Genomic DNA, 21,383 nt, shown 5'->3' on the forward strand with positions numbered 1-21,383 from the left:
CTCAGTTCCTCCCTGATGACATCAGGACTGTGTCATTATTTCCTGCTGACTGCTGTGCCACAAAAATTTAGATAGATAGATAGATAGATACTTTATTGATCCCCAAGGGGAAATTCAAGATCAATTTGACCGACTTTCTCTCTACTATTCTGTTCTAGCCAGGCTTCAAGCCTGAGCTGTCAAACCTGCTCCTACCATGTGGCATTCAACTTGAAAGCAACTTGTACATTCAACGAAAACAGGAGGAAGTGACTTGCACTGCAGTCGGTTCTTAAGAACAGAATTGTTAAATGATGCATCATGAACATGCTTATCTATCAACCATGAGACAGTACTTTTTCAATGATCTTGACTAAAGCTGTATCTAACACAATCAGGTTCAGTCATAGGTGAGGCCGGTGGTGCTATGTGGATGATTGACCTTTCAAGTGTTACTCATTCTTCTAAAGGAAGTTGAGTCCCAAAAGATTATGAGCACTTAAGAAAGTAAGCCCTGAACATGGCAATGATCGTGAAAATGACATGAGTGGCTAAAATGTATTCAATAACAATGAAATTAAATAACAACACTGGAAAATAGGAAATACTGAATTTATTACTGTATAATTTTACCCTATGTACAAGATTGGGGAAAAAAAAAGCTTATCAGCAGGATTTCATCCCAACACCCAGAACACAATCATGTACAGGGTCATGATTCTTTTGTACTCATGATTGTAAAACTTGACAAGTGATTGTTTAGAGAGTGAGATCTGACAGACATGTGCGCTAACAGCTGGGGGGGGGGGGGTGTGTAGAACAGGCAGGTGAGGTGCTACTCTTTTTTTCTGGGGGCAAAAGTAATTGGAACATCTAAACAGGAAACTGAAAAATACCTTCTATCTGTTAACCCCAAAACTCTTCAGCAGCAGTCATTTCAGAAAATCCATGTATGTACACAGAACCCTTCTGCCCTAATAATTAGGCTACATTTGGAAAATAGAATAACACCCAGTGTGTTCAGAACAGAGAGCTGACAGTGTAGGGGATTTCAGTAGTGTTTGCGAGATTAGATTTAGTGTTAAGTTCATATATTCATAGTCATTCAAACAGTTGACATTCAAAAATAAAATAGGAAAGCAACGTGGATCTTCAATACAAGAGATTAAGAACTTGGAATCAAACGTTTAGGCTTTTAGTCGGATGTGCTTGGGCTAAAGATTCACGATGTGTTGCGTCAAGACTTCATATATTGTCCCCAGGCATAATTTAAAAAATACACCTTTTTCCACAAATGTTCAATAAAATTAAAACGGCGTATATCGTTTTTATAAAGCACATGTGCTTCTGGGGCAAGTTACATCACAGTGCAGTTTTTCACACCCACTTTTTGACGCTGGGAAATGGCAGTATATGCCAACCCTGGACAAAAACCTCTTGCTTCTGGGCCGGCATGGTTTCTGACTTAGATATAATGTGGAATAATTCAGTGCTATATGTAAAAACATTTAGCCCCACATGGTGTTGCTATGGGTTTCAGTGTCTGGCAGGCTTAAGGGAGGGCAGTCTAGAATGAGTATCTGCTCAGCACTTGTCGTACCTTTTTTAGCTTATGATTCATCACTAAGGAAAGGGGACAGAAAACATACCTACAAATACCATATTTTAAGAAGTGAACTTGCAGTTTTCTCTAAAAAGAGCAAAACTCAATAAATACAAAAAGCCACCCTCTAAAACGAACAAAACATCATACAATATATTTACATCTTGCATATTAACGAGGGTGCACTAGATGGAAACTAGTCTTAAATCCTGTGGCCATCATGTCTAAATGATGCACAGTAGGAGTCAATCAAACACTTCAGCTGTTGCCTCTTAGTGCTCAGTAGTGCTGTAGGGTATCCATTAACTAACATAATTCATTGCAACATTGTGCACCATATTCAACTGCATTTTTTTTGTGTTAATCAGCACGGACAAGCTATTCAATTATCCATTTACAGTTACAAATTCACCATTTAACAACATCATGAACAACTTTAGCTCCTCAGTCCAAGGAGTTAATGATTTAGACATGCAGTGACAATGTTCTGTAGATATATTTTCATAGGACCTTTGATGGTTGTGTAAAATACAACTATGTCCAGGAGATAAACAAGGCTCCTGGGTCCACATTATTCACAATCTGTATTCTGTAATAACTTAACTGAACTTTTTTCTTTGTGTGAAGTAAAAAGCAATCACGCTAGTTCATGGATACTAAAATCATCATCTAAAGTGCCACGCTCCCCTCTCTCCCCAAAGCACCAAGAAAATGACCAGTGTTTCCCTCTAGCCTTAGTCAGTGAGTGAGATGGCCTTATGTCCTCAGACCAGTGCATAATCAGGACTAAGTCCTTTGTGATGCCAAAACAGCTTACTTACGAGCACCCCCCCCCCACCCCCAAAAAAACAAAACAAAAAAACTCCCAAGTGATATACAACTTAGCTAAGTATCAGAGATCATTAGGTAAAATATATGTACAATACCGTACCTTTTAAAAAATACATTTTATGTACATCAGCTTGCTTAATCATGGCAAATCGTAACACCCCAGAAAAAAAAATACAATGGTTTCCTAGACAAGGCATTGCCAAAGAATTGAACTGACTTGATAATCAGCTCAAATATTCCCCAGTTTCACCTCGAAAATTAATTTAGTTTCCATGGGATTGTATCCTTGTCAAGGAAAGACTTGAGATTTGGGAGTGTTGAACACAATGAATAAGAGTGATTTATGTACCATTCCTACGCGTGTGCAGTGTGGAGTACAGTGTAGTCGCGTGATCCTAACAAAGCTGCTATGGCTGTGGTCTCCCGTGAGAACATCAGTGCTTCATCAAAGTGCTTTTCAGAAACTGAATGTTGTGCCAACCATCAGCTGATTGACATTCACCAATTCCTGGGAACCTGGACACCTCCCCTTCCCTCCACTCTCAGCTGCAGTGCCACTTTACATCAGCCGCAAATGCTACATTATCCCACATGATGCCGCTTGCTAAAGCCTTGAACATCAGTGGACCCCCCTCGCCCGCCCCAACCCCCATGCCCACTCCCTTCTATAAAAGGTTTTCATATAGTAGGACTTTGCTTCATTCACTTACACATTTTTTAATCCTCCAGTGTCATCTGATGAGTGGTTTCTATGGCGGCTACAATTTCCTATGGTCGATACTTTATGAGGTCCTCAAGGACTCAAACAAAAAGGTGTCTACGTATGGGGTTTCAGTGCTAAGTCTGCTTACAGGCTGCGTTTTGCAGTCTGTACTTAACGTGGAAGTGCTCGTCTTTATCGGCAGCTTGCGCCCTGGCTAGTGCGGGTCGCCGGGCCCTCTCTGTATAATCTCATGCCCTCTCGCTCCCTCGGAGGCCTTCGTTGTCCTCTCTGCTTGTGAGATCGGGTGTTTGTGGTGGCAGGGGCTCCAGATTAGGCTTGGAGCTGCAGATTAGCGGCCTGCGCTGAGCTGTGCTCACCGCTGAGCGGTGTTAGCCTACTAACCTCTGACATGCGCAGCATCGACTACGCCCAACACTAAACCCGAGAGGGGGGGGAAAAGGAGGGGGAAATAAAACAACACACCAACTGCAAAACAGAGGTGGTCAACTAAGAAACATGGAGACGGTATAAGAGAGATACGCTTTTGCTTGCTATAAAAGGACGCATTTAAATTCAAGACTGGAGGGTTCTTTTAAAAAAAAACATCCTAATGGAACCTCTGAGCCAACACTACCTATTTACCATGGGTCACGGAATCGCAAAGAGTCAATTCACCAGACCTTCAATAGACATGAGAAACAAAGAGGAAACAATAATAAAACCAAATTCAAAACTATACAGCAATATTTACCCACCATAAATAATAATACACATATTCATATATTCACAGAGGGGGATATAGTACTAGTGGTTGCAGTTGCAGTAAAAGTAGTAAGATCAGTAGTTGCAGTCGACGGCCATTATAGTAGCAAGGGCTGGAGGTAGGGGGTGGTGGATCATGGGACAACTGGCAGGAGAAGGAGAGGACTGTGGGTACTGTAGTACTCAGTAGTTTTGGCAGAAGAAGGTGAGGTAGGCCATGTCACAAAAGTGTGGACAGCGGCTTTTTTTTCTGACTGGCAGGATAGTTTGCAGTAGTAGAACAGTTGGATCTCATTGCTGAGTTCTCACATCGTCACCAACACTTCCTTTCAGGAATCACCTTATATTTTGACATCTTCCTCGATGCTCAGCTGGGCCAAGGTCTTTTTGATGCGCAGGGCCGTGAGACGCGCCGCACCGTTAGCATACCAGCACTCGCGCATAATCTTCCCCATCACACGCAGCGCCTAGGAGAGAGAAGAGTGATCATAACATTCAGAGGAAGTGAAGAGGAAAAGCAGAATTGTGGTTTATTCAGTGTAGCCACACAAATAACTCCAGAGGAGTCAGGGAGTGCAAGGAGAGTGTGCGTGGAAAGCACTGAAGTTATTCAGTTCAATTGTCCCGGGATGGTTTACAGAGCATGAACGTAAGGTGGCGAGGGATGAGGAAAAGCCTCCTTTAAACAGGAAGAAGCCTTCCTGTGCAAAATCTCAGCTCTTAAGGGACAGCCCTATATGCTTGGAATATGATCACTACTGGTGGTGTGGGTTGGTGTTAAGATGGGGGTATACTACAAAGTCAGATAAGTGCTATGTTGAGGTTAAATCAACATAATTCAAACATCAAATTTTAAAATTCGACACATTCAACAGAGGTTTACAGTTGATTACAGTTTACTTTTTTGTTTACAGTTTAAGATGAGCAATTTGTTTGTTTACAAAAAACATGAAATGTTCACAAAAAAACACGTTCGTCATGAATGTTCACCGCAGTCTGCCAACTGTGAACACATCCCTGGCCCCACGCGTCAGCATAGCACCATGCTGACACCTCTGTCCACCCCCCAGGTGTTAATGAGGATGATGTGTCTGTGTGCATCTCAGCTCTGCCACCAGAGGCAACCGTTTGGGGTGATTGCCTTTTGCTCACCATTTTGTTTACAGTTTAAAGTGAACAATTTGAAATGTTTACAAAATAAACAAACATGAAATGTAAGGATGATGTCCTGAGGCAAACGTTTGGGGTGATTGCCTTTTGCTCACCATTTTGTTTACAGTTTAAAGTGAACAATTTAAAATGTTTACAAAAAACAAACATGAAATGTGAGGATGATGTCCTGAGGCAAAGGTTTGGGGTGATTGCCTTTTGCTCACCATTTTGTTTACAATTTAAAGTGTGTTTACAAAAAAACAAAAATGTGAGGATGATGTGCCTGTGTGTACCTCATAGCTCTGCCACCAGTTGGGAATGTTGGGTCGTAACCGCTGATCACACACAACCTTCCTCATGTCCTCTATGGAGGGGTCGGAGGGCACCAAGTCATAGTAGGGCAGCTGATACTCTTCATGAATACCTACATACACACACACGGACAAACAAAACCCACATACATGCTTAAAAACAGAGCTGTTAGGTAGGATTAAGGTATTTAGCAGAAACTTTTGTCCAAAAATGTTCAAAACATTAGGTGAAATCAGAGTAAAGACATATTCAAACATTAAAGAATAACAATACTATTAGTATACTATATCATTCATGAAACAATCATATTAAGGAGAAACATACAGTAAATTATTTTCCTTTCATTTTGAATAATAATACTGATAAAATTATGGCATCATGTTTTTTCTTGATCAATGAAGCAAAATACTTTCTCACTCGTACTCTGCTCTCTCTCTCTCCCACACACACACACGCACACACACGCACACACACCTCCTGCGTTGCAGCGTCGAGCAATCTCCCAGTAGACCAGCCCCAGTGCGTAGATATCAGCACACTTGAAGGAGTCAAAGTGTCGCATGTTGATGCTCTCATCCAACACCTCCGGGGCCATGTACCTGACAAACACACACGCACCAGTTAACACTTCCCTCATTAACAGCTAGCAGAGATGGTTCATGGAGCATGTTTCAGCTGCCGATTCATCATCTCTATGAGATGACAGTTGGCGGGGAGTAGAGGGTGTGACCAGGAAATGACCTCTGGTCGGAATCCCCCCCATGGTTACTTAGACCCGATTATCAGTGCGTCAGTGCAGGGCACGTGGTGAGGGTGAGTATATTTTTCCGTGCACTGAAAAATGCGCATCTTTCATTTACTGCCATGAACACATACCAGACCAAATGCTCTCCCTGTACAGCATCTTTCATCAAGACCCAACTCCACATTTTTGTTGGAAACGCAGATGCTACCCATCTTTCTAAAAGAGATTGCCATTCAACACAGGAATGCACTGTAGTTCATCCCAGTCCTCGATCTCCACGGACTGGGGGTGACCCAGACAGGGAAGTACAGCTGGCTCCAGAATGGCAACCATGTTGGACAATAGTTTGGTTAATGGCCGCTGCGGTCGGTTACCTCTTTGTGCCGACCCGCTGGTTGGGCGCAATGTCGATGGTATCTGTGATGGACTCGTGACGCACAGCCAGACCCAGGTCAGCGATGGCGCAGGTGCCGTTTTTCTTCACCAGGATGTTCTTAGACTTCAGATCACGGTGAGCGATGCCTGGCTTTCCTACACGGCAAACACACAAGGACTGGGCATTAGGGAACCACTCATCAGCAGTACACTGGCTGGCCAAAACAAAAGTCGCCAACTCTAATATTTTCATTAGACAGGACCAGAATTTGTCGGAGACGACTGAAGCCAGTGGTTCGCCTCTCCTGTCATCCATACTTGGCAAAAAACCAATGCAAGTCTAGATGTAAACACATATGATGTTGCATAAGGTTATCATAATAATGTGTAATGTGGCAAATGAGAGCTGTAAATCAAAGTTAAAGGTTGACCAATGAAACATTAGAATATGCAACTTTTGGAAAGGCAGTGTAGCCTATTTGGAGTCATTATTTAGCGAGTTATGGCAGCGCATGTTTACATTACATGTAGTAATTTAGCTGACGCTTTTATCCAAAGCCACTTACAAGACAACAATGAAGGTACAATAAAGGAACAGTGCCACTAAGATATTGTTAGTGTAGCAAGAAGTACAACCCACATAGAATAGAAGAACAGTTATAGCGATATGCTGTATGCTATGTATAAGCTTTAAGCTGTATGCTATGTATAAGCTATGTGTTGTATGCTATGTATAAATGATATGCTGTATGCTATGTATAAGCTATATGTTGTATGCTATGTATTGCTATATGTTGTATGCTATGTATAAATTATATGTTGTATGCTATGTATAAGCTATATGTTGTATGCTATGTATAAATTATATGTTGTATGCATAAGCTATATGTTGTATGCTATGTATAAATTATATGTTGTATGCTATGTATAAATTATATGTTGTATGCTATGTATAAGCTATATGTTGTAGGCTATGTATTGCTATATGTTGTATGCTATGTATAAGCTATATGTTGTATGCTATGTATAAGCTATATGTTGTATGCTATGTATTGCTATATGCTGAGCCCATTTGGATTGGACGGTCTGTGGGAGTGGTGCTGCCCGTGGCTCACCCTGTGTGCCAAGGATCTCCATGTGCAGGTGGGCCAGGCCACTGGCAGCGGACAGCGCCAGCTTGATCATGCCCTCAATGGGCATCGAATAGCGGTTCAGGTAATCAAACAGAGAGCCGTGTTCGTGGTAGTCAGATACCAGCCACAGCTGAGTCCAGGTGCCATTATCTGGGAGAAGAGATGACTCATAAATACATTTACAAAAACACATTTAGAAGATCTTTTTTCAATATTTATGACTCACATTGCAAAGAACATATAATAATTAGCACCTGAACCCATAAAATGAGATGAATTGCTAAATTTTCAAATTAATGATATCCTCAAAAATGCAGAAATGTTCTTTGTTTTCAGTTATAGTTTGGAAATTTGAGCAAGAATGACAGGAAGTGAGTAGGAAAGAAAGATGCGGGTGGCTACTTAGACCCAACTATGGTCAGGATGCTGCTACGTGATGCTGGAGTAGTTGTGGACGCTGGCCTGATCCCGTCAGTGGACTCACCCTTGTTGTCGGCGGCGATGAAGCCCAGGATGTTCTCGTGGCGGAGCATGATGGTCTGGTAGATCTCAGCCTCGCGGAACCAGGAACGCTCCTCGCGGGACGAGAAAATCTTCACGGCCACGTCGCCCCCCCTCCAGCGTCCTCGCCACACCTCACCGAAGCGACCCTTACCGATGATCTCCTGCAACACGATGGTCCGCGCCACTGTCCTCTGCACAAACAGAGGAAGGCCTGCAGAACCGGGACAGAAGACATGATTCTTATTGATCTGGGAAATTTTCATTTTCATTTCACTTTAGGCAAGAGTGGAGGTGTGAACATCCCTGCTGAGACATGTTAGCGACAGTTCTCTTGGGGGGTGGGTTGTTCTCTGGTTAGCCAAGAACACTTCAACTCTTGCACACTTAAGGAGCCTCTTCCTAGCCTCTACTGTATAAACGTAGGCTTACCGGAGCCCGAGCCAGAAGTGGAGAGGTCGTAGATGAGGTCCTGCAGGGTCTTGTCCTTGGCCAGGTACAGGTGCTCGGTGCTGGGGTCCTCCACGTCCAGGCGGTGGCGGTGGCCGTAGGCTCTCTGGTGGTGCTGGAAGAGGAAGCGGCCAAGCAGCAGCACCACGCACAGCAGGAAGACCGGCCCCGCCACTGCCGCTGCCACCTCCACCGGGCCCCAGCCCTCAGTGTAGCCAACCGCCGGAAAGGCCGTCACTGTCACACACACACACACACACAGGCACACACACGCACAAGCACACGGAGAACAGAGATCGTGTGATTTACTGTAAATGCCTCATTATTGCTCCACATAGAGCCTGTCATATGCTGCCTATTTTACAGAATGACTTGTACTCGCAGTGATCATTTAGAGTGGTTTAAAATGTAGCAATATGTAAACAAGACATTTTATGCAGTCAGCATCTGTCCTTAGTTCCCAGGTGCAGTGAGGTCCAGCAACTCCAATCCAAGCCTCTTTACATTACATTATTACTTTATTTCTCTTATCCAGAACTTCCTAAAGAGAACTAACTACTGGAATAATCTGCCTGAAGCAACTCGGGGTTAAGTGCCTTGCTCGTCTTCACAGATAGGTCGGAGACTGAACTTAGGCCACCAGCATATTGTATGTCACCAACTACCACTAAACCTGCGACAACTCACCTGGTTGCACCTTCAGGTCCATGCTGTTACAGTAGTCGTGGTAGCAGCAGTGGGTGTTGAAGTAGCCCTCGGCGCTCAGGCAGTAGAAGGGCTGGCCTGGCGGCACCAGCTGCTTTTGGGGGATGCAGGTCCGCACACGCTGCTCCACGCCGTCGATGACCGAGGTGGACGCCATGCACGCGCCGTCCGTCTGGCACTGGTAGCCCTGCTTCTCGCAGTCAGCAATGGAGCAGTTACACAGCAGGGCTGCAGGGGCGATGGTGGGGTGAGGGGGGGGGGGGGGGGACAGATTCTGTTACCAAGCTGTATAAATGAGGTCTTCTAGCTTGAGGGTGTAAATAGCTCTGCATAAATGCACCTAGCTAGAACTAGAAGACTGTATAAACATGCTACAATAATGAAGTGGGTTCTGTTTTATATTTGCAGACAAAACACGCAGAAAAACAAATATGTTTACAAACACGCTTGTGTTGGCACTAGCAGGACACCCTAATGGACAAGTACACAAACAATGCAAAGCCATTTTTCTTGTCATTTTACTTTTTCACCACCAGGGGGTGCGTTTGCAACAGCCGGGAGAAAAACAACCGCTGAATCACAGCTCGTCTAGGCAATGAATTTTTTAACAAGGTTGTATTTCTCCAGCCCTTATCAGATTCAGGGTCATTTCATGCTTTTACCTCATAATAGACAGGGAAAAAACACCTGTTCCTCCAGCAAGGACTCCTTTAATAGATAAACAAGAGCATTGCTTTTCCCTAGCATTGCTTATTACACTCCGGCTATGCAATATTTCTATTCAGTAATTCTCTACAAGGACAACAGTCTAGGTACTACTGGTAGCCTACTCAAGATCTTCGCCCTGAACCATGACACATGAACCTTGAGCACTAATAATTTCTGATAACAGCCATAATTCACAGCAACTCTTACACCGTGGTGCATGTTTTGCTATGTGTTGCTGCTGGCTGTGAATGTTGGTGAGGTGTGTTGGTCTCCTCTTAACCCTATTGCCGTGACATAATGACCAAAAACAGCAACACTAAAACCATTACCATGGATTGCAGACTCAGCACCTGACACTCCTTCAAAACCGGCTTCAAGACCCGGCTGCAGAGTAGGCTACAGTGACGGGGCATTTGATTTCCAAGGGGGCACAATTTTTTTATTCGGGTGGGGGGGGTCGTTGGCTGCACAAACATTTCATGTCACAGTTGATGAAATAATAGCCTAATGTTAACTGCTACCGTGAGTAGGTTGAGTGTCTGTGAGACCCTGTGTTCTAAAATTATGGCTTACCTTACCAACTAAGGCTCTTGTGATAAGAACAAACCAGTTCATGTGAATGCATGAGTAGCCTATTGAACTTAATTTGCACTGTGGTGTTAATGCTAAGTAGTAAACACCGAGCTGAACTGTCAGCAACAATGTTATTCTGATTCAAGTAGGCTTGCCTAGGCTACAGAGGGGAGGGGAGTCTCCGTTGTGTGTGTGAGAGCGGGACAAGGAGAGGCTGTGAGTTTTCTGCTGCTGCATGTAGCCCTAACGAAAGAAGACCACATCTACGTGAAATAGCAACTGGCTTACTTGGGTCTGGGTTGGGCCCAGCATTTCATGTGCAACATCTGAATGGAGAGCCACTTCCAGAACAGAGGGGGGCGGCTGTTTGTTTGCGTGAGTTGTTGTCTTCCGTTTCCAAGGTATCAAATGCATGACCTTTAGGTCTCTATGGGGGACTTTGTGTTCACAACCAATGGAAACAGCATAAAACACATCAAATCAGAGGCTAGCACTGCAGCTGTCTGCTGCCCGATGGCGGGCTGATGGCATGGAGGCAGAGAGCTGGTGGGCAGAGGGGAAAGTCAGGAGTCAGGGTCGTTCTGGAGGACGAGGCTAGTCATGTCTGGAGTAGTCTGCCCACACACACACACAATCACACACACACACACACACACACACACACACACACACACACACACACACACACACACACACACACACACACACACACACACACACACACACACACACACACACAGCTGTGGCGTCTGGTGGGATTCATAATGTGTACATGCACTTACTTTACTAATTCACTTACTTCAAATCAAATCAACACACACACACACACACACACACACTCTCTCCTTCCACAACAGCATCCCAAACAACTATCTCTGGATGTGAGATTGTCTTCAATACATGAGGCTGTCAAACAAAGGCCTTGCTCCCTTTCTCATCTCTTCCCATGCACACACACACACGCACACAAACAGATGCCTTACTAAGGATATAACATCAAGTCAACTGTGTTCCTCTGGGATGCGCGCTCTCTCTCTCTCTCTCTCTTTCTCTCTCTCTCACAAACCTCCTGCTCCCCGAACCTGTGACTTGGTTATGATCGGACAGCAAATGAGCAGCCTAATAGGAGAAAGCAAGTCTCCAGTTACCGCGGCGATGTTACACCCTGGAGAGAAATAGCACCAAGGTCAGATCTGACTGCGCTACTGCCATTAGGCCACTAAAACCATAAAAGCCTTTTTGTTTCATCAAATCCCATCGCCCTGCTGAATAAAAAACACACACACACACTTCCTCCTTCTCTCCCGCAGTGTTTCAGTAGATCATTAAGTCCTGACTAAGCTTTTACTCTAGCCAGCCACTCGTTTGGCGGGTGACGTTCTTTCCCAGCTAAACCTTTGTTCTTTGATGGAAAAGGGGCACCACAAAAAGAGAGAGAGAGAGCGTCTGTCTGTTCTGGCATCCGTCTGTTCTGGCGTTGGCTGTGTGTTTCACCATGGACAGACAGACGGAGAGCCTGACGGACGGACAGTAATGACATTTGGCATTAGGAGAAGCTGGGCGCCGTGTGCTTGAGGAGCAGAGAGAGGCTGGAGGTTTCTGAATGGCACAGGGAGGGGGGAAACAGAGAAAAACCATCTGCCATATTTTAAACAGATCAGTGCTGAGATATGTCTGCAGCCTCTATTAAGGAACATTATTACATATTCTACCCTGTCCAGCATTAAAGGCTGCTCATCTTATTTGTGCATGCGTGTGTGTACAGTCTATCACGTGTGTGTGTGTGTGTGTGTGTGTGTGTGTGTGTGTGTGTGTATGTGTGTGTGTGTGTGTGTGTTTTTGCCTGCATGTGTGTTTGTGTGTGCATGTAAGGCCATGTGACTTGTGTAGACACACACCAGTGTACAATGGTAAAGAAAACATGCATGCACCACACACACACACACATACACACAGACAGACCCACTCACGCAAAAACAACAACATTGCATCTTGTGCAGGAGGAAGTGGCTGTGCTGTGAGCTTTTGATAGGAAGGGGCAAATCCTCTTCAGTTTTAGGGGATTGCTGGATGTGGGGGTGTTTTAGCCGGGGTGGGGTGGGGTGGGTGGGTTGGCGGTTGTTCTGTACTAAGCCTTAGCCCACTGTGATGGGTAGCAGTTGTACAGCTACAGGGGGGCAAGGGTGGGGTGTGTGTGTGTGTGTGGGGGGGGGGGGGGGGGGGGGGTCTGAATTTGAGGGAATGGAGGTGGTTTGGGTATAAGCTCTTTCCAAACCCACTGGTCTGACTGGGGGACAGAGGGGCTGGGGAGGGGGACAGCTCCAGGATTTTGGGGGTTGATGGAGTTCATGCAACCCCCTTGCGGTCTTAGTCTGTGTGTGTGTGTGTGTGTGTGTGTGTGTGTGTGTGTGAGAGAGAGAGAGAGAGTGTGTGTGTGCGTGTGTGTGTGTGTGGGGGGGGGGGGGGTACATCGGGTGTAAATAGTTGGCAGTACCAGCTGTTACAGATTGTAAACCCAAGTCTAGACAGAGACTGAGACTCAGAGACACAGCACATACACTAGACAAAGACACACTTCCTCGCGGCAGAAGCAAAAAAATGCACCCCAAAAATTTGGATTGGCTGTGTCAATTTATACAAACAACAGTGGCAACCGCTTTAGAAAGGGCTTTTGGTCCCACATTCACACAAGTTCTTTATTTTGGAAAACAAAGCTAGTTTAATCCCTCTAAAGCCATGTGGGCCAATATCTTTGCTATCCTGATATACTTACACGTCTTAGCTTAAAAATATAAAACTGGGTTTAGGATTGCCATTGCCTGAGTCAGTGCCATAAATCTTGTCATACATACTTTCCGTACAAGATGGTGGCGACCTGAAGAACAGGAAAGCAATGCACTGCACAACTGAACTGCCCAAACAGACCTTTTTATTCCCTTTCTTGTGACTTACAAAGTAAACATATTTCAGTTTTCTACAGAGACCCTCTCCAAAGTAGCATACACGTGTAGGCTAATGATTTTTTTGAGCCTAGCTATAATGGCTTATAAGAGTGCCCTCCCAGGCTATGCTATAGCCTAACTCCAGTCTAACAACTAAAAGATAGTTTCCCCTTCAACTTTACCAAGAACTTGATTCCAGTCATATTTGACCTTATCAGTCCTGTTATGCATAACTTGTTCCAGTACCGGGTCATTTACCCCCCTCCCCCACCTCCCCCCAACATTCTAAATCAATTATATGCACCATATTGCAATGTAGCATAGAAATGTTATACACCATTTATACACCAACTTTTTTCATGTACAATCTGTATAGTGCTGTACATTCTCAGATTAATTAAAAGTAGATGCAACATATTGGGTACTGACATATTCACAAGAATCCATAGAAACTGAATCTTCATGTTGTATTATCCAATATTAGTTGTACAGACGTATAGTTTATCTTATACACAACCATTGAACAAACAAAGTAAATGCAAAAGTAGAGACTTTTTTGTAATTATTCCATATTTTGTGTAGTCAGTCCATATCAGAACACCTGACATACAATCTAAATAGTCCACAAGAGTGTTACCTTTCATTTGAGACCAGGATTATGCTTCTACACCAAGAGGTTGCCACACAGTAAGCCTTTTATTGTCAGTGTGCATTTTGGGAACCCAAAAGGCCTATGGGGAGTTTTCATAGGGCGTTTTACAAAACGCATGAGCATACCTTGGCAAATAATGGTCCAAAGCAGTCATTTTTTATTCTATATTGATCTACTATTGCACACAGCTTCACAAGACCTGGTGCTAGGGCTCAGTTGTGTTTCTAAGTCATCTCAAGTGACCTAGAGGGCTGAAATGGTGGTCAGTTCAGAGATATTTGTTATCCGGCAGAAATATAAAACAGTATTCTAGCCTCTGTATATTTTAAGCTTTCATGTGCAATCAATAACACAGAATGTAGCATTCTCTCTATATATATGTGTGTGTGTGTGTGTGTGTGTGTGTGTGTGTGTGTGTGGAAAGACCAGCAGTTAGTGTGATGTGCTGGTCTAGTTACAGTAGCTAGTCTAGAACTTGACACCTCCATCATAAAAGAGGAAGAGCGACCACAGTCCACAATAAATCATTAATCACAACTGTGTACAGGCTGGACAGGATGTCGCGCAGACTCCACTCGGTTCACTGGCTGTATTGAGTTCATTTAGTGGTAGGCCTACACAGGTCAGGCTTAGGTACCGCTCTAACAGGAATACGGTTCCACTTAATCAGCCTGCATTTGTTAGTGAGAAAGGCACTATATATATTTATACTATAAATATAAGATGATTCTTATGATTCAACGGCCGAACAACCTCAATAGAATAAACAAACGCAAAATGCCATTCATGGATACTTTCAAGGTCTCAGAGTAAATGACTACAAAATATGGCTTAAGCCGAGGCAGACAAGGCTCAATACAGTGAAAGCGTAGGCCTATCTGTATATAGGCCTATAATTTAAGGAATTGCAATAGCAATGTCTTTTTTCACAGCTTTTTAAAAATGTTTTGATATTGAGTGCTGACATAACCTCTATGTTTCATAACGTCTACGTAACCTCAGACCTGTACATTTCACATTATAGCAGGTTAATAAAAGATGAATAAAACATTTCCCTGATAAATTTTTAAACGTGTCTGACTACATAAAATGTTTCTGACATTTCCTGAGGGTAGACCCAGTCCAGCCAGTGAGGAACTCTTTTTAACACCTCTGATGGGTGTTCTGGACGTCATCAACAAAATCATTGTCTGCGTGTCAAATGGAGGATTATTCTGCCTGCCAATATCATTTCCTGAACGTAATAGAAATGGCCGATACTTTGTTGTTCATACGCAATTAAAGAGGCATTATGCCCAAATTGATTTTCTCATAATCATCAGCTTTTTCCCCCATAATCCAGACTGGGAGAGATTAGGCGCTGCTTGAGTCTATTTTTCAGACAAAACACTGGACAACATAGAGCTATATAATACACAGTCCGAGGCATGGTTTAGGTGGGCTTGCATGCATGCCCTTTCAACCATCTGGCTATTTAAGACCCTATAAAACGTCAGGGAGTCAAACCTATTCTCCAAAGATTTGTCCTGTTTTAGGTTTGGGATCTAATCTGGGCAAAACCCTGCTGTTCAAAAGTCTTACAAATTTCAACTCCAGATCTGATTTCTGTGTGTGTGTGTGTGTGTGTGTGTGTGTGTGTGTGTGTGTGTGTGTGTGTGTGTTTGTGTGTGTATGTGTGTGTGTGTATTGTAAGTGAGTAGAGAATTAGAACCTATGATGGGCTGACCAAAGTCCATAAGCATAGGCCATAAGCATTTAGCATTTTTTCAATCGCTTTCATAGAAATCATTCTCGATTTACAGCCAAAAAACACAGAGACTTAGACTCAGAGTGAGCAATGGCAAGCTCCAGGTTGTTTCAATGATTAGTTTACTCTGCATGTTCAGGCATTCCCCTAACCAGTCCTGAATCAATGACACTACAGCTTACAACTCACACTTGTCACACAAGACATTCAAGAGAACCTTGATCTGAAAATAGTTGTAGAGGGGGCATTACACAAGACCACCTGTTTCTGTACATCAGACAAGACAGCAGGACAGACACACACACACAGACACACACACACACACAAACATAACCAAACATACCACATATACAAAGCTTCCTTACAGCTTTTCAAATGTTGTGATTTGTGCTGACACTGTAAAAAATCAAGTGTTCCCTTCCGTTGGCGAGGACACACACACATGAATGCACACACCCCTGCTTTACTCAAAGTGCAGCAGGTCTCGCCCTGAACGTGGGTGGCGACGTTAAGGCTTGGGGAGTGTAGGCGGAAACATTCGCATCCGCAACAACAGGTCACAGGATTCCACAGCGACACAAACATACGAGCCAGCTATCAGTATCTCAGCAAGTCTCAGGTAATGAGACACAGGGAGAAGATGTGTTCTTTCATGCGACCTCATGACAGAGTCTGGTTTCTTGTGAGTCATTTATGAGGTTTCATTTACGCAATCACACGAGACATTCACCGTAAGGAGAGACACGAATGAAAACGAAATGTGATGAAAACATACATTGGTTTTGATGTGGCGGTAGGTCTCCCCTCTTTGGGCACAAGTTCTATTACGTGCTGTGTTCTTCGGAAATGATAGCCAATTATGTGAGTGGGCTGGGGAACAACATATCACCCCAATAGGCAACCTGATCCAGCTCAGCTTGCTATTCGATCAGACACATTTTGTGTCTTCATTGACATTTTGCCTTGAGACTCTATACACTACCATATAATATGCTCCATATTTTAATCATAACAAAAGGTCAATGTGATTGATAACACCGTATTTAGGTAATCAAAAAATCTATAATGCATGGCAGAGGACACACACACACAAAATCTTAAAATAAGTTCTGTAATTTGCCGAAACTGCTTGGGGAAGCTGCGATCTCTAAACACAGCTTTTATAAACCACTGTTCAGATTAGATAAGAAGCCTGAAAAAAGTCCTCATTATCCTGTTGTTTACAAATAAGTTATCACAGAAAATGCTTGAATTGTAAATAACTAAATAGCATGTCCATGGGAAAAAAATGCGGCTACAAGCCTGATGTCTGTTTATGCTTCCAAGATTACTCTGTGGCTTATCTTATAAGGGTAGTTCTTGGCAGCCATGACTGATTCCTGATTTCACTCGCAGTGCTAGGTGCTCTCCTTATAGCTATGGTGAGGAAATGTTAGATTTTGCTGTGAGAACCTGAAAGATGTTAGATTTTGCTGTGAGAACCTGAAAGCTATGAGTAAAGCTTTGCGTGTGTATAGAAGTGTTACAAAGAGAGTACATATATTCAAACCTCTTTTTGTATTAAAAGTGCTAAAGGCTACAACAGAGGAGAGGAAAACCTTTTGATTTAAGGTCATGGAGAGAGAGAGGGAGAGAGGCCATTTTATGGCCTATAGGGTTCTCCATTGTAATGACTTATCACTGTGTGCACTAGACCAGACATTTATTTCAAACGGGGTCCACATTTCATACAGATGGAAAGGGGGGTGGGGTGTTGGGGAGGGGGCCGAATGCCTACCCTGTAGCCCTAGACTGGGTCACAGGCAGCAATGAAGTCACAAAAGACCTCGTCTTCATCTTTGACATGACATCAACTGGGGCAACACAGTATCCTTGTACTATATATTGAGAGAGTACTTTAAATATGAAACACCACAGTGTTCTGGAAACCAGGCGTCATCAAATAAAGCATTATTGAATAAACTGATAATGGATGAAGAACATCACTATTATACCACCTAAAGAAAATATGCACTGAAAGGGATCCTTCATGAACCATCCAATGATCAAAGAAGCAAACGAAGTACAACTATGGGACAGGCTATACAGCTAAGTAGGTCAGATCCAAAGTAGCAACATGAAGATTTCAGTCTCCAAAAGTACAACAATACACAATAATATCACATAGTAGGGTAGGCCTCCAAATACACAACCAGTAGGCACATATCATAAAAACAAGTTCCATTATATCTGACCATCCTGGAGACCCAAGTGTAATGGGGCAGAATATACGACTGGAGAGGTGTGAGTTGCGCGCATCACAATTCAGATAGCCTAAAAGCCTGTTAAATCATATAGCCTAAAAGCCTGTTAAAACGGACTTCAAAATCGTCTCTGCAAAGCTGTTAAAACCGGCTTGACAAGACAAGCAGTAGGCTTGAGGAGGCTTGCTATTGTTTATAAAAAAAAATTAGACAGCGCCACATCCATTTAGAATAGTCTCCACAAATCAAACTTGTGGAAAAGTTATGTGAGCAATAACATGAATAAGTCCAGTTGATGTAGCCTACTAGTCAGCATAATAAACAGCGATCAACATAACAGCTCTAAGGACGACGGTGCTTATCCCACGCTTCCAGACATCCCAGTACCATAGGCTAGTTCCTATTAGCCAGGTATTACTGTGAGCGACTGTAATTCAGATACGTTGTAACAAACGCGTAACTATACAATGTATCAACCAATGTGGATAATCGCTCATTCCAGGGTGGCGACAGCGCTTGTTTGGCTGTGTAGCCTACTACTGATCACAACACACAACAAAAACAGGTGCCCTGCTAGCTCAGGCTTGCTAAGTTACCAAATCAAGCGCCATGTTGTAGGAAATGCCAAATTCAGCGGCAGCCCGTGGACGAAAATAAATAAATAGAACGAACAAAATCTAGCCGTGATGGAGGATAAACATCTAACTCACCATCATATAGTCCAAAGGAGCCAGCTAAGACGAACAACGATAAAATAATTCGATGTTTATCCATGATCACAGGATTCCCATTGCATCTCAGTAACAGCCTACTACATTCAAGTGGTATATTGACATGAGAAAGCCGACCTCGAGCGCACAACACACTCACACCACTGCTAGTCAGAAGACGCGGACGCGCTTAAAGGAGGGTGATTTAAAGGGGAGGGATTAGGCCTACAGAAGCTTTATTTTTTTAAAGAGAGCGACGATACAATCCACCCATTTAGAACAGCAAAAACATTACTAACTGAAGTGAGGTAGAATGGAGATTAATATTGTAGCCTACAACGTTTAAGCACAGGACTGGAGAAAACAATTCATGAACTACCCTACTGCTCAAACATAAATTCGGCACATATTCTGACAAAATAATTGCCACATAGATTAATGCGCGTATTTGGCAACATTTAAAGCCATCCGCGGAAATTATTAGGCTAAAGCCAGCCCAACGGCATCGTTGAAGGAGAAGAACGATCTAGCGTTGTAGCCTACATGAAGATAGTCGGCCACAAATGAGTTTCCCGGTTTATGTTATATAAAGCAAACTTTTGGCAAAATTCCGTAGACGGCTAATGTTTCTCCCAATAATAAATACCGTAAATCAGTAGAATTTATACAGTGATTTCAACTGTGAGTATCTTTCGTCCTCTAGTGGCAAAGTGCAGAAATGCTGATGCATGTCAACAAAATAGCAGACTAGTCAAATAAGGTCACGGTGTCTGGTGCCTGTCTGCGTCCTGAAAAACAACAAAACAGGGTTCTTTAATGTATTCCGTCGGTCGGCTGTAGGATATTTCCTGATGTACAATGCAGACTCCTGAGTTGAAATGAACAACCGACTCAATTTTAAAATCGATGAGAAATATTCTGAATGTGAAGGGATTGTTGAAAACGCCTATACAATTGCTTGGCGTCTATACTGGTAGGCTACAATCACTAGGCCTACCATTCAGGAATCTTGCACAATTTCAAATATGTATTGCATTTCCATTATTCCTCCTTATTTGACTCCTTATTGACTACACCGCCAAACCATGCAATCAAAGCGTTGATTTAACGATCGGTCCAATCCGTAAAAAGTCAACTAGATGCGGGCCCTCAGGTGGCCTTGAACCTTTACATTCGGGAGACTGGATGCACTTTCTGTGTTTTGCCCTTTGTATTTTGCCAAAAAAAGTGACATCTTTCATCAAATGTCGGTGGGGTATATTCGAGCTGACTTCCAAGCAACGTTTCATTTTAACATCATGGAACATTCACATTGTCTCAATATTACATGTGATCATGACAGTGAATGTGGGTAATTTTAAGTTTTTAAACAGTTTGCAATTTTAAGGAGTAAAGTAAATTCTATGACAGCAGCCATGTATTATTTTCACCAAAATAAGGGTGATAGGCCTATGTTTCTTTCTCTACATTTGCTGTATGTTTAGACATATTTTTGCTTTCAAAAAGTGAAATACTCACTTCTCAAATCTCTTCCATTTTCATGGAATGCCAGTGGTTCAAGACAAAAATTGAAATATATGTCCAACACAATGACTCTAAATAAAAACCTTTGACTGAGATTGAGCCTGAAATTGTGTTGTAAAATATATGGGTTCATATTTGTTAAAACTCTAAATACTCCTTCCTGTCAGATCCAGAAATGGACTTAAAAGGGTTATACAGATGAAATTGTGTATTTTTTGTTTTGGAATTGAGTAAACAACTGCATTTAAATACTTTGTTAACAATATATTATGGGTCTGCTGCACTTCTGAAACAATTTGGTAAGAGTTTAAAACACCAATGTAAATGTCACTGGTTATGACCTGGAAGTCGTAAAACGAACAGTTTGGAAATGGGCATCAGTGGGATCCTTTCCAGGACCTGCAGAGTAAATTCAAATTTGCTAACAGTTTAGTCTGGGTCAATCTAGGCTACCACTCCAGTTTGTGATACCATGCCACACCCTGTAGACGGTGCTTGATTGGAGCCAGTTTTCTCCAAAAAGAGGACAAACCCAAAGCGAACCATGCAAGAACCATGTGTAACACCTTACACTTATGTAATAATAATATTATTATTACAAGCGATCTAGTAAATCTAATTTCATATTCTTATGTAGATAGATAGACAGATCTAGCACTGACAGATGGCTCACCATGGCTGTTTTCTTATGCTTGTGTGCAGGTGTGTTATGTTTTTATTCTTTGCTAAAAATGCATTTTTTCATTTTCACCTGTTTAATATCCTTTTGGAGAGATGAGCTGAAAGGAGCTATTGTGGAACTCGCCATGGTTGTTTTGCTGTGCTTGAGCTTCATAGCAGTGCTTGTTTGGGTCATCTTTTACAGTAGCCTAATAGGCCTACACAACACTACACAACACAAAACAACACAAGACAGAAGTTACACATGTAGAGAAGAAGCAGTCTGGTATTATATTTATAATAGAGTGGAATGGACATTTCTAAGTGACGCTAAACTTTTGAACATCAGTGCGATCTGATTTTACATTACAGT

The 21,383-nt window shown here is 42.8% G+C and overlaps 1 protein-coding gene across 1 annotated transcript; it reads right to left on the reverse strand.

Annotated features, from left to right (window-relative positions):
• Window positions 1-577: 577 nt before the first annotated feature.
• Window positions 578-19,003, reverse strand: LOC121707094 (activin receptor type-1B-like). The gene is made up of 9 exons (XM_042089391.1): window positions 18,827-19,003; window positions 9,234-9,479; window positions 8,529-8,783; window positions 8,080-8,310; window positions 7,578-7,745; window positions 6,462-6,618; window positions 5,817-5,941; window positions 5,324-5,454; window positions 578-4,345 (listed from the first exon to the last, which is right to left on the reverse strand). Exons 1-9 carry the CDS (start codon window positions 18,888-18,890, stop codon window positions 4,220-4,222), a joined length of 1,503 nt encoding a protein of 500 aa, XP_041945325.1. The 5' UTR covers window positions 18,891-19,003; the 3' UTR covers window positions 578-4,219.
• Window positions 19,004-21,383: the final 2,380 nt, after the last annotated feature.

Source organism: Alosa sapidissima, chromosome 4 (assembly GCF_018492685.1).
Source record: "Alosa sapidissima isolate fAloSap1 chromosome 4, fAloSap1.pri, whole genome shotgun sequence".
Taxonomy (NCBI): domain Eukaryota; kingdom Metazoa; phylum Chordata; class Actinopteri; order Clupeiformes; family Clupeidae; genus Alosa; species Alosa sapidissima.

Coding starts and splice junctions, on each gene's coding strand:
- LOC121707094 (XM_042089391.1), bottom strand. CDS start 18,890: ATGGATAAACATCGAATTATTTTATCGTTGTTCGTCTTAGCTGGCTCC. Junction 6,619..7,577: donor GGAGATCCTTGGCACACAGG/GTGAGCCACGGG, acceptor TTTGCCGTGTAG/GAAAGCCAGGCATCGCTCAC. Junction 4,346..5,323: donor ACTGGTGGCAGAGCTATGAG/GTACACACAGGC, acceptor TCTCTCTCCTAG/GCGCTGCGTGTGATGGGGAA.